General features: G+C 34.7%; 2 protein-coding genes across 2 annotated transcripts in view; one reads left to right on the top strand and one right to left on the bottom strand.

The window, feature by feature from the left end:
• LOC111059609 (28S ribosomal protein S5, mitochondrial) overlaps positions 1 to 4971 on the top strand; it is a 35550-nt gene extending 30579 nt beyond the window's left edge. Inside the window, exons 9-10 of the mRNA XM_039426489.1 lie at positions 3462 to 3578; positions 4784 to 4971. Coding sequence (XP_039282423.1) covers positions 3462 to 3578; positions 4784 to 4894 — 228 coding nt within the window. The 3' untranslated portion in view covers positions 4895 to 4971. The remainder of the gene's footprint in view (positions 1 to 3461; positions 3579 to 4783) is intronic.
• Positions 4972 to 5381: 410 nt separating this feature from the next.
• Positions 5382 to 14423, bottom strand: LOC111056753 (dynein light chain 1, axonemal-like). Its single transcript, XM_039426488.1, has 5 exons — positions 14269 to 14423; positions 13355 to 13503; positions 9441 to 9552; positions 7956 to 8136; positions 5382 to 5880 (listed from the first exon to the last, which is right to left on the bottom strand). The coding sequence occupies exons 1-5, from the start codon at positions 14269 to 14271 to the stop codon at positions 5765 to 5767; spliced, it is 561 nt and encodes a 186-aa protein (XP_039282422.1). The 5' UTR covers positions 14272 to 14423; the 3' UTR covers positions 5382 to 5764.
• Positions 14424 to 14680: the final 257 nt, after the last annotated feature.

The following is a 14680-nucleotide window of genomic DNA, read 5'->3' as shown; positions in this document are numbered from 1 at the left end:
GAGGAAGTTCTTCTTTAGGAAGAAGAATTTCCACAGCCTAAATAATAAATTGATAATTGGCTAAATAGCCAAATTATGCCAACTTTGGCAATGTATAACATAGTATTGTAGCCACAAAACATAAAAATAGGCTGTAAAACTGCACATGCAAGAAGGGAGAGGAATGAACAATGTTTTTAATATAATATAATTTTTAGAAATAATAAATTTCAAATTAATTCGACAGCTTGACTGACTGTTGTTTGGCGGGAGAAAAATACACAAACACCCAACCACGTTGACATAAAAATATAAAAAGAAATAGAAATGACAAAAAATGTAGAAATATTTAATCAAAGCCTTGAAATCACCTAAAACCAATTTTGTTTGAATTGTCCTTATCAGTAATGAGCTACAAGTATGTAGACTAGATAGCATTATGTGATGCAAGCGTCAAAAATTCACATATCTGATAAGCTAACCTAAGTAACAATGAAGACAATGTTATAGGATAGAGAGCAATATTATGGCTAAATTTAATTGAATTCAGGTACTTTCAATGAATAATACAAATGGTTTTCGATTTTACTTACATTATTATTTCTAATTTGTTTTTATTTTCATGATCGTTTGTTTCTTCAACAAACCTCAAAGTTTAGGTTAGTTGTACAGTTGGCCTTCAGCTGGACCAGTAAATAACAAAATATTGTTGTGACGTCAGACAAGGCTAGTAATCGCAAACTATTCAAAAGCTCAAAATGATTGTAAACGGCAGAGGAGCTTGAAATTCTTCTTAAATAAAACCATTCCATCACAAAAACATACAGAGATAATAATTTTAAAACGTCGTATAAGAGAAGCAAAGGCTATTTTCATCAGTAAGCTACATGTCCTTTCCTCAAATTTTATAGTCTCAAGTTACAAATTAGGAAAAGATTAATAAGAAGCTGCATTTGGAGTATTGCACTATATGGCTCAGAAACTTGGACTATTGGTAAAGGTGCGTACAGACTTTCGCTCCGCAACCGAACGTCACTCCAGCAGAGCGATTGATGATCGACCGGCGAGCAAGAGTCGTTCGACCAGGGAACGCGAGAAGATCTAACATCTTCCATAACGTTCATGATGGGTGCGTGGGCGGTGCGACTGTGGTTCGAGGGCGGTACGAGGGCGGTACGAGGGAGGAGCGTGCTCGGTGCTGGTTGGAAGCGCGAATATGTGTACGCAGCTTAAGGCAGAAGAAGGCACACTAAATGCCTTTGAAGTATGGTGTTGGAGACGGATGCTCAAGTTGAAATGGACTGATACAATTTCTAATGATGAAGTATTTCAAAGTGTTGAGGAAAAGCGAAAATCTCTTTTGCAAGGGCAGGTGACATTCTTGGCTTGGCCATGTATTTAGAAACAACGGATTCACGTTTAGAATACTGGAAGGTATAATAATTGGACAAAGGGCTCGTGGAGCACCTCGGCTGGAGCAAGTTACCAAAGATCTAGGGATCCAGAGCTACATCCAACTGGAAAGTGCAGCTCTGGACAGAAAACGATTGAAAGCTGCCTGCCAATCAAATGATTGAATCCAAAGAAGAAGAAACAGGGTGTCCCGCTAAATATGTAACAGGCGAACCCCATAGATTCTGCATGGAATTGGCAACAAAAGATGTAAACTTTTTTATATAAATTTTAATTTTCGAGATGTATAGATTTTTTTTAGAAACGTCAATAACTATAAAACTATCAGTCAAAATTCAATTCTAAGGATGTGGATTTAAAATGGAAGAAATTTTCCAATATGATTTATATAATTTGTTCCCTTGTTCAACGTTTTTGAACATTTTATGATCGTTCAAGTTGAAAAAGTACATTCGCCGAGTTCAAAGCCAAATTTCAAACAGTTCAGACGCTCATAAAAAGTTCAAAAATCTGGTGTGGCGCACTCACACAACTTTCCTTGCCGTTATGAAAATTGATCACCTGACGCTAGTGTTCCCGCGCATCTTAAGTCCACTATTCAAAGATTTGAGCCAGCTGGTGACAGGGCAATAACGCTGGAGACACACATGAGGTCTGATATCTCTTCATAGTGAATGGTTTAATAGAATCAACAATCATTTGCAATTGAATAATAAAATTTTCTCGAATTTAAAGCTTATTTTCAATTTTAGGTGAAATGTTACTGGACATTGATTGTAGAGATTTTCATGCTCAATCTACTCCACTTGATTTTTTGGGTTTCAATTGTATCTGAAGCCTGATAATTGGGAATCTATCTGCTCTGATGGGGCAAAGCTCCTGAATTTTTTACAGATATGGGACTTGTGGCAGTTGATAGAGCTTATCGATGTCTATTTTAGGTATGAATTTGATCAAAATCGTTGGAGCCGTTTCCGAGAAAATCACGAAAAACCCTGTTTTTGACAACATTCTCGCCATTTTAGCCGCCATCTTGAATTGCATTTGATCGAAATTGTTCGTGTCGGATCCTTATAGTGAAAGGACCTTAAGTTCCAAATTTCAAGTCATTCCGTTAATTGGGAGATGAGATATCGTGTACACAGACGCACATACACTCATATATACACACACACACACACACACACACACACACACACACACACACACACACACAAACACACATACAGACCAATACCCAAAAACCAGTTTTTTGGACTCAGGTGACCTTGAAACGTATAGAAATTTAGAAATTGGGGTACCTTAATTTTTTTCGGAAAGCAATACTTTCCTTACCTATGGTAATAGGGCAAGGAAAGTAAAAACGTGAAACAAAGGAACAAATTATATGAATCTTATTGGAAATTCCTTCCTCTTTCCCAACCATATCACTGAACCATCAGCTGATTCATTTCAGTTGAAGCGTTCACTGTGCAAACAGCACTCAATGATATTGACGAACACAGGTTAAAACTATATGAGAAAATTCCTTCTTCCATTGGTGCTAAGTTATACAATAAATTGCCTGCCGATTTGTAGTCCAAGTCTATGAGCTTAAGTTTATTCAAAAAGAGTTATACATATTTATTTCTGCAAAGGCTTACTATAGAGTAAACGATTTCTTGTAAACCTTAGTACATATTGGTTCTTACAAGTTGTATAAATACAGGTATAGACACATTGTTTTAATTATCTCGGTTTAATTTTGTTCTATAATTTTATACTTTATTGATGTGAGGGTTCTCTCAACAACTTAGTCTAGTTTATATTTCTTTGGCGATGTTCAACTGTTTATTATATTGTACTGTACGATATACTGTGTTGAATAAATATATATATATTATCTTATCTTAAAATTAGATTATTATAGCAGCGATATTATCATAAATCAATGTATCTTTGTAATTTCATAGTTGATTGGAAAGTAGGGAATACTTTCCATAGAAAGTAATGACGAATTAGGAATTATATAATTGTGTCATGATTCCCGGTCTTGAATTTTTCCTGATATACTATTATTTTATTTCCAGTACTGCTTCGATAACAAACTTGTTCTGAAAAAGAAGAAACCTCCGCCATTTTATACCAAGGAACCTGGATGGGAATATCATTTAGTCAAAGTTGAAAACGCAAGGAATCACGATAAGGTAATATAGGTCACAATGACATAATAATCACTATAACGCTGAAGAATATCATATTCAATACAGGAAACTAGTAGTTCTGTGAACAGTAGCCCTCGTGCAGTTATAAACCACAGCCTCCTCTGTCCATACTGTCCATCAGAGTAAATTCTTTCCTGTCCTGTCGTGTCGGCGAAATATCGGTGTGAAAAGGACTAATGGCTGTTGTGGTTGGTGTATCAAAAATTCCAACATCAAAAGCTAATCTCCTTCAAGACATACTGGCAACAGGTCAGCCCGAGTTGGAAGCTGAGAAAGTCGAGAGAAAATACTTTGTTGCTTTCAGTTATTAATTGCATGCAACTAATGGTCCACACAACCACTGATTTTTTAGTAAGTTACATTGAGATATTAATTGCATGCGTCAATTGTACATTGTACTATCCTTAAAATGCAAAATTCCAAAAAACCTTAAGGTGTGTACAGATATACGCGCCGCGAACATGAGCAATTCACTTTTAATCAGCTGACTATATCTGTATTTTTACAGAAACGCTAAGATACAGATATAGAAAGTTTGGCATCAGCTGATTAAAAGTGAATTGCTCATGTTCGCGGCGCGTATATCTGTACACACCTTGATATTATACGTCGACGCGCCTTGTTTCAAAGTACTTGTATACCAAATTTTACCCAAATCGGACAATTGCGGTACAAACAAACAGACAAAAGCCAATCGAGTCAAAACTAAGACCTCAGCTTTGCTTTGGTCAATTATTTTTGGAAGGTGGTGATTCTCAAAAATGTATAAGTGTTTTATGACAGAAATCTATAATAATCTATTAATCTGTATGGCATTCATAGTACACTTTTATCAACTCGTCAAACTAGTATACATTTAAATTTTTTAGTAAATATGTGATCGTGGCAATTTCAATTAGTTTATTTAATATTGATATTTTGCCACTTGGCCTTCATTACAACATGCAAACTTTTTTATCGTGTTTGGGATGTAATTAAACTCACACTTACTCACTCTCTTTGATTTTGATTCTTTGGTTAATTTTTGATTTTAGCTGAACCATTGAAAAAAACAAGTCCTATTTTTATTGTAAGGCTAATCTGTATGATAATTTATTTTTTAACAATTACTTTATTTTTATTTTATATTATGAAAATGATATGTTTATGTTCTAACTACTTATTCACTAATTAATGTAATGTTGCAGGTCCGCAAACAGCTTCGCTTCGAATATGGTTTCCTGAGAAGTTTCTTGTATGATAAATATCCGGAATGCAGAGCGGGACCCGTCAGGAAAGAAGAGGAGACTGAATCCTAACTTAGTATGTTGTTTTGTTAACTGAAAATAATAATAATATTAAAATAACTATTAAAATATCAATATTTCATCCTGCATTTCACTGTCTAAGTTTCAGTAGAAACTAATCCTTGACAACATTATAGTGAGGTCCTCGTTGCAATGGCAGTATTTAATTAACATTGGTGCTGTTTTCCTATCTTTCTCCACTGCCATTATAACGTGGACCTCACTATAGTTTCTAAGTAGCTGTAGAATTGATCATTGTCAATAAATGAGTGGATGAAGGAATAAATGAATAAAACGATCCAATAGTATGTTGACCATGTCAATTATTGAGCCTCACAATAGTGATGCAAGTAACAGATAATCTTCTACCGGTTGTAACTACAGTTACTCTATAAAGAGGTGAAATGTATAAACAGTTACTGTTTATATAGTAACTGTAGTACTTACTCCGCTGTACTATTGGAACCATCACAGAGAAAAGATAGCATGACAAGATATCTCATGGTATAGAGCGTCTTTATTCCAATTGTCACTGTTAACTCAAGCCTACAGTCCTAGTAGTTCTTTTTCATGGAGCAATGTGACGCTGGTAGTCTCTTCACTGGAAACGTGATCAGTAAAATTTCCAAGATACTATTCAATTTCTACTTTCAACAATTCAATTTCATATACTGTACCGTTCTTACACTCTCAACCCAACAAAACAGTAATAATATACAGTAAGTAGTTGACAGTGATCGGCTTCAGTTGACAAAATATCGGCTTCAAATTTGGAACGTAAGAACCTATACAATGGGATATCTTCTCTGTGGTTGAGATCACCTCTAGTGTATATACAGTAAAATGCAAAGTTTTTAGAATCTTGAATTTTATTTGTAGTATTTAGGCTATCACTTCAGTAATGACTGGATCTCCATCTAGTTTCTTGAGGTTGGGCAAACGCTTTATTGCTTCCATTCTCCACTGGGCTTCTTCCATTGATTCGCAAATTGGATTACCTGTGAAACAGAAAAATTACAAATGAATGATGCCTCCTCCCAATGAAGTTATAATACAGAAGTCAATACATTCAAACACTGGAAAAGGATGGTCTTCAGCAAGGGAGCCAACTTCACGAAACTAATTTTCTGACCAATCCATTCACTGACTTCACTGAGTCCGATCCACTAATCCATCAATTCACTGAGCCCGGTTGCAGAGTCGTCAATTAAAGTTAAAAACAGGCATTTAACATATTTAATATCGGGGACCGAGCTTCGCTCTGGAGTACAAAAGCATAAACAATTTATTACGAAGGAAGAAATTATAATAACATTCTTACAGAAATGTTCTATCTAATCACAGTAAATTGAGATTAATTCCCAGAGGAATGCAAAAATTTCCCTTACAAAGGCCCGGTTGCACAAAAGCCGGTTAAATTTTAATCCTGATTAACTTCGCGTGAACCAAATCAGAGAAGACCATTTCAAAAAGATGGATCTACTGGAATTAATCAGGATTAAAAATAACCCGGCTTTTTTGCAACCGGCACTAAATACCTGATTGAATTATTACAAAAGTTAAACAGTTGAGTCATAATTTTGACACAGTCCCACACACATGAACTCGCTCACTCACTTCCATCACCAACAGACGACGAAATAATGATTATCAACTGTTTTTCCAAGGATGAATAATAATTATCCTTTTAATGTCCTTCAGCGAGTTTTCCCAGGGATGAGACCTAGTGCAATTGAATCTTTATATTATAAACCTACTATGTTCTGAAATTCGTGAGAATCGTTAGAGCCGTTTTCGAGATCCGGTGAAATACAAACATATAAACATCCAAATATATAAACAGAAGTTGCTCGTTTAATAGTATAGGATGAAGCCATAACTCCACTTTTCGTTGCACAGAAGTCAAAGTAAACTATAGCTCACATAAAACTAAAAACGCCCGATTAGACACATGTTTCTGTTTCACAGTCGTATGTCTTCAATAGCTAAAAACGGTCAATTAAGTTATGAGCCCGAATTCGTGCTGTTAAATCCCTCATCTACTCGCGCCAAATGCATTTTTGGTTGTGATAGCTTTTTTTGTTTGAAAGATGTTTACGAAAATCATATGGTGAGAAATCTCGCTAAAAGCCAAGAGTCGCCATATTGTTTATCAATGTTATGTGAGGTCTCTTAGGTCTGTTCACAGTGATGTCGATTGAAACTTTCCCCGATTCCAAGACATTGGTTGGATAGAAGCATGAACGGAAAAAAGTGAATAGAGCTGCAGTGTGACTTATGTGTGATGCTAATTCGAGGTATAGCTAAATGAGCTTCAGCAAACAACTGTGCAATGACCACCTAATTATGTCAGTGATTTTAAACTGTGCCTCACATAGCTATGTTTGATTTTATGTAACTACTCTGCAACCGGGCATGAGTCTAGTGATTTTTATAATTGAGATTAGATATTTTGTCAATTAATTATGTTTCTACATTTTAAAAACCATCAGGCAACATAGCGGAGCCGGAAAAGAATAGCGCTATCTGTTTTGTCTAATGATAGACTAGGGTAGCAACACCAATGTTAATCAAATACTGCATTATAATTTGTAAAGTGTACCTCACTATAGATGAATTCTGAGAATAGTTTTAATTGTAGGGTTGGTATTAACCAACTTTCACTTTCATGCTGAACTTAGCTAAATCCTGATCTCGGAAACTGGCCCTTAGTCTAGTGATAGATTGTTATAATTGAGATTTAATATTTTGTCAATTAATTATGTTTCTACATTTTTAAAAACGATCTGGCAACTCAGCGGAGCTGGAAAAGGATAGAGTTATCTGCTTTGTCGTATGATAGACAAGGGTAGCAACACCAATGTTAATTAAATACTGCCATTTTAATTGTATAACTTGTACATCACTAAAGATTAATTCTGATAATATTTTCAATTGTAGGGTTAGTTTTGCCTAACTTTCACTTTCATGCTGTAATTTTCCCACAATTTTAATTGATTACAAAAGATTATTATTTTTACTTATTAGCTAATAATTTTTTTATCAAATATAAATTGATTTGATTATACTGTACCAACAAATAGTAGATCAACAAGCTCCGGACATTCCTGCAGTTTATTAAATTCACTCCAGTCTTTCACGAGATTATTTGACATGTACAGCACTTTCAATTTTCTCAAAACGCCAATGCCTTTCATTTTTTCTATTAAATTATAAGAAATCCATAACTCCTCCAAAGTGTCTGCAACAGGCTCCTGAAAACAATAATATATTTTAGAAGCATAATAGTATCCAAAAATTATTCCTCTCAAAAACAGGATAAATATTATACTACTTCCTATGCATACTACTACTAAGGGCCGTCTGCACAGTGACAATTTGAACTAGATTAAATCCGTATCAAGTCTCGTTTGTTAAAATATGTTTGATTTTTACTTTCCTTGTCCTATTACCATAGGTAAAGAAAGTATTGCTTTCCGAAAAAAATAAAGTACCCCAATTTCCAAATTTCTATACGTTTCAAGGTCCCCTGAGTCCAAAAGTAGTTTTTGGGTCTGTGTGTGTGTGTGTGTGTGTGGTGTGTGTGTGTGTGTGTGTGTGTGTGTGTCTGTTTACACGATATATATAATTATCATCTCCCAATTAACGGAATGACTTGAAATTTGGAACTCAAGGCCCTTACAGTATAAGGATCCGACAAGAACAATTTAGATCAAATGCAATTCAAGATGGCGGCTAAAATGGCGAAAATGTTGTCAAAAACAGGGGTTTTCGCGATTTTCTCGAAAATGACTTCAACGATTTTGATCTAATTTATACCTAAAATAGTCATTGATAAGCTCTATCAACTGCCACAAGTCCCATATTATCTGTAAAAATTTCAGGAGCTCCGCCCCATCTATTCAAAGTTTGATTTTAGATCAGGCTTCAGATACAATTTAAACAAAAAAATTCAAGTGGAAAAGATTGAGCATGAAAATCTCTACAATTAATGTCCAGTAACATTTTCACCTAAAATTGAAAATAAGCATGAAATTTGAGAAAATGTGAAAATTGAAATTTAATTGGCAACTGTTGATTCTATTAAATCATTCACTATTAAGAGATAGCAGATCTCGTGTGTATCCAGCGTTATTGTCCTGTCACCAGCTGGCTCAGATCTTTGAATAGTAGACTTGAGATGCGCGTGAACACTAGCGTCAGGTGATTTTTTTTTCATAACGGCAAGGAAAGTTGTGTGAGTGCGCCACACCACATTTTTAGTTTAAGCCACCAGCTGACTAAATTCAGTTTAAGCTTTGACTGTGCAAGAGAAAATTCATTGAACTGTATAAAGAAAACAGTTTATTAAGAAGGTATATTTCAAACAGTAACTGTTTATCAGTAAATCAACAAGATTTACACCAGGATTTATGAAGAATAATTTCTGTGAGATTTCCTCCCATTCTTCATGTAGGATCATGATGCTCGAATCCTATCTATCAATAGCTATTATGTAATTAAGTTCACTCCTACATCCTAAAAATAAAAAGGGAGGTAAGATTCAAATTGATCTTACCAATCCAGAGAAAGCTTTTATGTAGTTTCTTCCAAGAGAAAGGATCTTGAGGTTTTTCATTCCACCGAGACCAGCAATTTTTTCAATCATGTTTGTAGAGAGGGATAGTTTCCTAGAATATCAAGAAAATCTTGTGTTACTGTCGCAAAATTTAAATTTTATTGAATAAAAAGACTAAGAAATTGTCAAAAACCACAGATTTATTGATAGTTAGAAAGACCGGTTTCGGTTGTTACACCATTGTCAGTTTATCAGAGATTGACAATGGTGTAACAACCGAAACCGGTCTTTCTAACTATCAATAAATCTGTGGTTTTTGACAATTTCTTAGTCTTTTTATTTAATATGAATAATTACCACAATATCAACTTCTCAACTACACAAAAAGTTTAAATTTTATCATAAATTGTTCTATGATTGTCTTATCATGTTATCAGGTCTATTGTGAATGTGATGCAAAATTTAAATTAACTTCAAGATACGGTACAGTAAGTTTAAAATAATCCTTATTGTACCCAACTGTAATATATTATGGATAATTTTTATCAACTTCCTACCTTGATTTTCAGTTGTGATCTAGGAATGTGAAAGTAAGGCTCAACTCACACTTACGCGACTCAGGTCGAGAAGAGACTCGACTCTAGTCGAGAGCATGTGTTTTCAAATGGTGACCCTTAGACCAGTCGATTCTAGTCTCCGCAACGTCACCATTTGAAAACACATGCTCTCGACTAGAGTCGAGTCTCTTCTCGACCTGAGTCGCGTAAATGTGAGTTGAGCCTAAGTCAGGAGAGGCCAAAAGAAAACCTCAAGAGACCAGAGATGGGTGAAACTCCAGGCACAAATGTGAGTCAAGGGTGGCCAGGCTCCCTAGAGGCAACTTGGCCACCCCTTCCTCAGCGGTAGGACCTTCAAAGTAGGCCAGGAGTGGAACTCACGCAGGTCATGAGGACTTATCAGTCTGAAGAGACTGACAAAGCATATCACACTGGATTGCAACAAGGAACCGGGTGATGAATGGGATGTTAGTATAGGGAGAGCGTTCGAGAGAGTTGTATCCAAGCACTTGAAAAGCAAGGCGTACTACAGTATTGGTGAATATATCAGTGATGATTTGTCGGAAATGCTGTCTTGCTAAACATGCCTTATCTATGTTTTTATGTATTGTATTTTATGTTTTTGACGCCATCGATCCCATGTTATGGACAAAGGATGCAGATTTAGGTATAAAGGGAAAAACTCCTGGTTCTTGTAAAGAACACAGGTATTGGTTTGCCTAACCAACATACTACTTGGGAACACAATAAGCTTCGGTTGACGTTTGAGGTTCTTTGAACATCTGGATCAAACAATAAATATCTGGACCTCTGAACAATAAACATAAAGTCAGCATAGTCATATTTCAACAAATCTTCAATATTTCGGTAGTGCTTACATAAATTATAAATCCGAATTTTATTTTGGGAGGCTGATAAATTATCATAATTCGAGTTGCAAGAGTGTGCTGATGCTCCAGAAGAAAGCACTTCGAGTGATCATATCAGCATGGCATCGTGAGCACTTAAGACCAAATATCGGGGACCGAGCTTCGCTCTGGGGTACAAAAGCATAAAAAATCTATTACGAAAGAAGAAATTATAATAACATTCATACAGAAATGTTCTATCTAATCACAGTAAATTCCCAGAATAATGCAAAAATTTCCCCTCACGAAAGCCCAGTTGCACAAAAGCCGGTTAAATTCTAATCCTGATTAACTTCTCGTGAACCAAATCAGAGAAGACCATTTCAGAAAGATGGATCTACTGGAATTAATCAGGATTGAAAATAACCCGGCTTTTTTGCAACCGGCACTAAGTACCTGATTGAATGATTATAAAGGTTCAACAGCTGAGTAATAATTTTTGACACAGTCCCACACACATGAACTCGCTCACTCAATTCCATCTCCAACAGACGAAAGTAATTATTATCATCTGTTTTTCCAAGGATGAATAATAATTATCCTTTTAATGTCCTTCAGCGAGTTTTCCCAGGGATGAGACTTAGTGCAATCGAATCTTTATATTATAAACCTACTATGTTCTGAATTTCGTGAGAATCGTTAGAGCCGTTTTCGAGATCCGGTGAAATACAAACATATAAACCTGTAAACAGAAGTTGCTCGTTTAATAGTATAGGACTTTGTGCATCCTTATGGTCTTCTAGAAGTTTATACTGTTAGGTCTGCTGCATGGGTCAAGGACTCTGAGGATAGTCGAGATCTTCCTATACATGTTACAAGGAGGAAACTTGACATTGACAAACCACGATGAAGAATCAAAAAGAAAAATCTAGTGTGGTACACTCACACAACTTTCCTTGCTCATTGAACTGTAAGCACCATTCTTAAAGGGGAGAATAATTTAGGGGAATAACATTCGGCTAAATAATTTTATTAAAACTATGATTATATACTTTTGTTATTGTTTTTAGAGTACATTTTCCTTTGTTCGAATTATGAAATTTGAGGATTTTTTAAAAGTTGTCAAAACAGCTGTTCTTTTGAATAAACTGCTCTACCCACCTACCTCAAGCACGAGAAGGAGGTTACAATAGTTATTTGTGCAACTAGTGCGCAAAGTGACAGTTTTCTGCACCAAAAGAAACGTTTACGCCCGAGCCGTAGGCGAGGGCGGAATGGTTTCTTGAGTGCAGCAGAGGAACTTTGCGCACGTATTTCACATTAAGTTTTTCCTACAGTTACCATTGAATATGAAAAGTGGGTAATTATGGGTAAAATTGTCTGAAATGCATCAAATGTTTTTCTGTGTAATTTTATTATTGATAAAAACCTTAATCCTAAAATCCTAAAGTCCTCGTTGTCCTTGGATATAATATCTAATACTAATAATTTGCGCGTTGTGCTTCGTTGCACCTCTGCTCACTATAGCAGCCCAGTCACTGTTACCAACTTCATTTTGATTTTGCTGCACTGTTGCTCCATATAACCTACTAAGTATTTTGCGTTGCCATGTTGCAAATCTGGAGTGCAAAAAAATTTTTCCCGCACTAGAGCAGAAAAGTGATTCTTTGCGTTCTGTAATCAGTGCAGCAATGGCCACTTTTCAACGTAACTGTAGGAAAAGTAAATTTCTCACGGATGGGGTGGACCCCCTGTTAGTTTCTCAGGGAGGAGACTCATGCTAGTTAATAGAGCTGATATATACAGGGTCTGAATTTGAAAAAAATCGGTCATGTCATTTTTGAGAAAATCGTAATAGAAATTTAACAAAATTCATTCTTCACAGGAATATTACAGAGCTCCTGCAATTTTCCCAGAAATGAGACTCATGTCAGTTGATAGGGCTTATAAATAGCTATCTAGGGTATAAATTTGAAGAAAATCGTCAGAGCCGTTTTCGAGAAAAACGTGAAAAACATCTTTTTTTTTAGTCATTTTTAGTACACATACACATACACATACACATACACACACACAGACCAACACCCAAAAATCATGTTTTTGGACTCAGGGGATCTTGAAACGTACAGAAAACATGAAATTTGGGTACCTTGAATTTTTTTGGAAAGCAATACTTTCCTTACCTATGGTAATAAGGCAAGGAAAGTAAAAAGGACTCCTCCTTTTGCATTTTGTCCTTACAACGTCCTGTCTCTTAGTGTAAAGAACATGCAGTGTATTGCTTTTAGAAACAGAGTTGAGACTTGGCTGAAGAGAAATCCATTTTACTCAGTGAAGGAATATTTTAATGCGCACAAGGACAGAATAGTTTGATCTGTCATTTTGTTTCTCTGACGCCATCTATCCTGTAAACTGGTCATGAATGTAGAAGGAGAAATAATGGAATAAATTTATAATTTACGGTATATGTTTTGAATTTTATAGGTTTTTTGTAATACTATTTACTTACTCGCACTTGACTAATTGTCCAAGGGAGTTGTCCATTTTTTCGATGGGCATCCATTGAAATTGCAAACCGATATCTTTTGCCTCGGCTGAGTTTTGTCCCGTCTTATCTTCCCATCTTTTGATTGCATCTTTAATAGTAGAAGCTTTCGCCTTCAAATACAGCAATTTGTTATTGTTAACATTTACTTTCTTTCCTTCTCAAATTTACAGAATCCCAAAAATAGGTACTAGGTAAATCACAAATATTTTTAAATTAAATTTGAGCTACTTTCTTAGAGGAGCACTTTGGTAGCCTATGTCATTGTCACTCTATAAATTATAAGAATTATTATTATTGCCTACTATATTAATAATTCCAGTTACGATCAGAATGCCTGTTATCTATATAATTGTAAATATTATTAGTAATTTTTTGGGTTAATATACAGTCATTGGGTTAATTGTCACTCTATAAATTATAAGAATTATTATTATTGCCTACTATATTAATAATTCCAGTTACGATCAGAATGCCTGTTATCTATATAATTGTAAATATTATTAGTAATTTTTTGGGTTAATATACAGTATTATAATATCGTATTGCACGTACTTTAGACTTGAGTTACAGTAACTTGAGTAAAATTATTTTATCCAATGTTCCAACTTTAATATTTGTCAACCTGATCAATATGAGATAAATACAGTATATAATTCATTTAAATATGACCAGGTGACATATTTAACTTTCTATTAATGGTATTTAATTTTATAAATTATAACTTTAAACTTGTTTGCAAATAAAGTGTTCATAGTTTACTATACCGTAACGTACAGAAAAACTTGAAATAGGAACCTTTCAGTAGGAAAGTGGGCAAGGTTTGCATTATTAAATAACAACATAGCCTATATATATTGTAAAATGATATATATTACCATTATTAATTCACATGCCTTGATGTGTCATTCGAGCTTTCACTTCACTTGGAGAAACCTTTATCCATTTATTTTATTTTTTTAAGTTTTTACAAAGTGTACAGTAATCTTGCAATCTTTATTTATTTGGTTGTCATAGATACATTGGCTCTTGATATTTTTGAATCTGTTGGGATTGAATCTATATATAAATAATTGAAATCCATGATTTTTAACTTTATAAAAATCTGAAAAATATAGATTTTATATTTTGAAATCACTAGGTATTAGAATATTTGTTAAATTGTTTAGTTATTAAAGTTATTTATTGTTGGTAGACAGAGTACTTGACTGATAAAATATTAATTGCATAGCTATCATATTCTAAATCATAATGAGTTGGATACCATCTTTTTAGTTTGTTTTAAAAGTT

This window comes from Nilaparvata lugens, chromosome 4, assembly GCF_014356525.2.
Source record: "Nilaparvata lugens isolate BPH chromosome 4, ASM1435652v1, whole genome shotgun sequence".
NCBI classification, from domain to species: Eukaryota; Metazoa; Arthropoda; class Insecta; order Hemiptera; family Delphacidae; genus Nilaparvata; species Nilaparvata lugens.
This window is presented reverse-complemented; position numbering and strand designations above follow the sequence as displayed.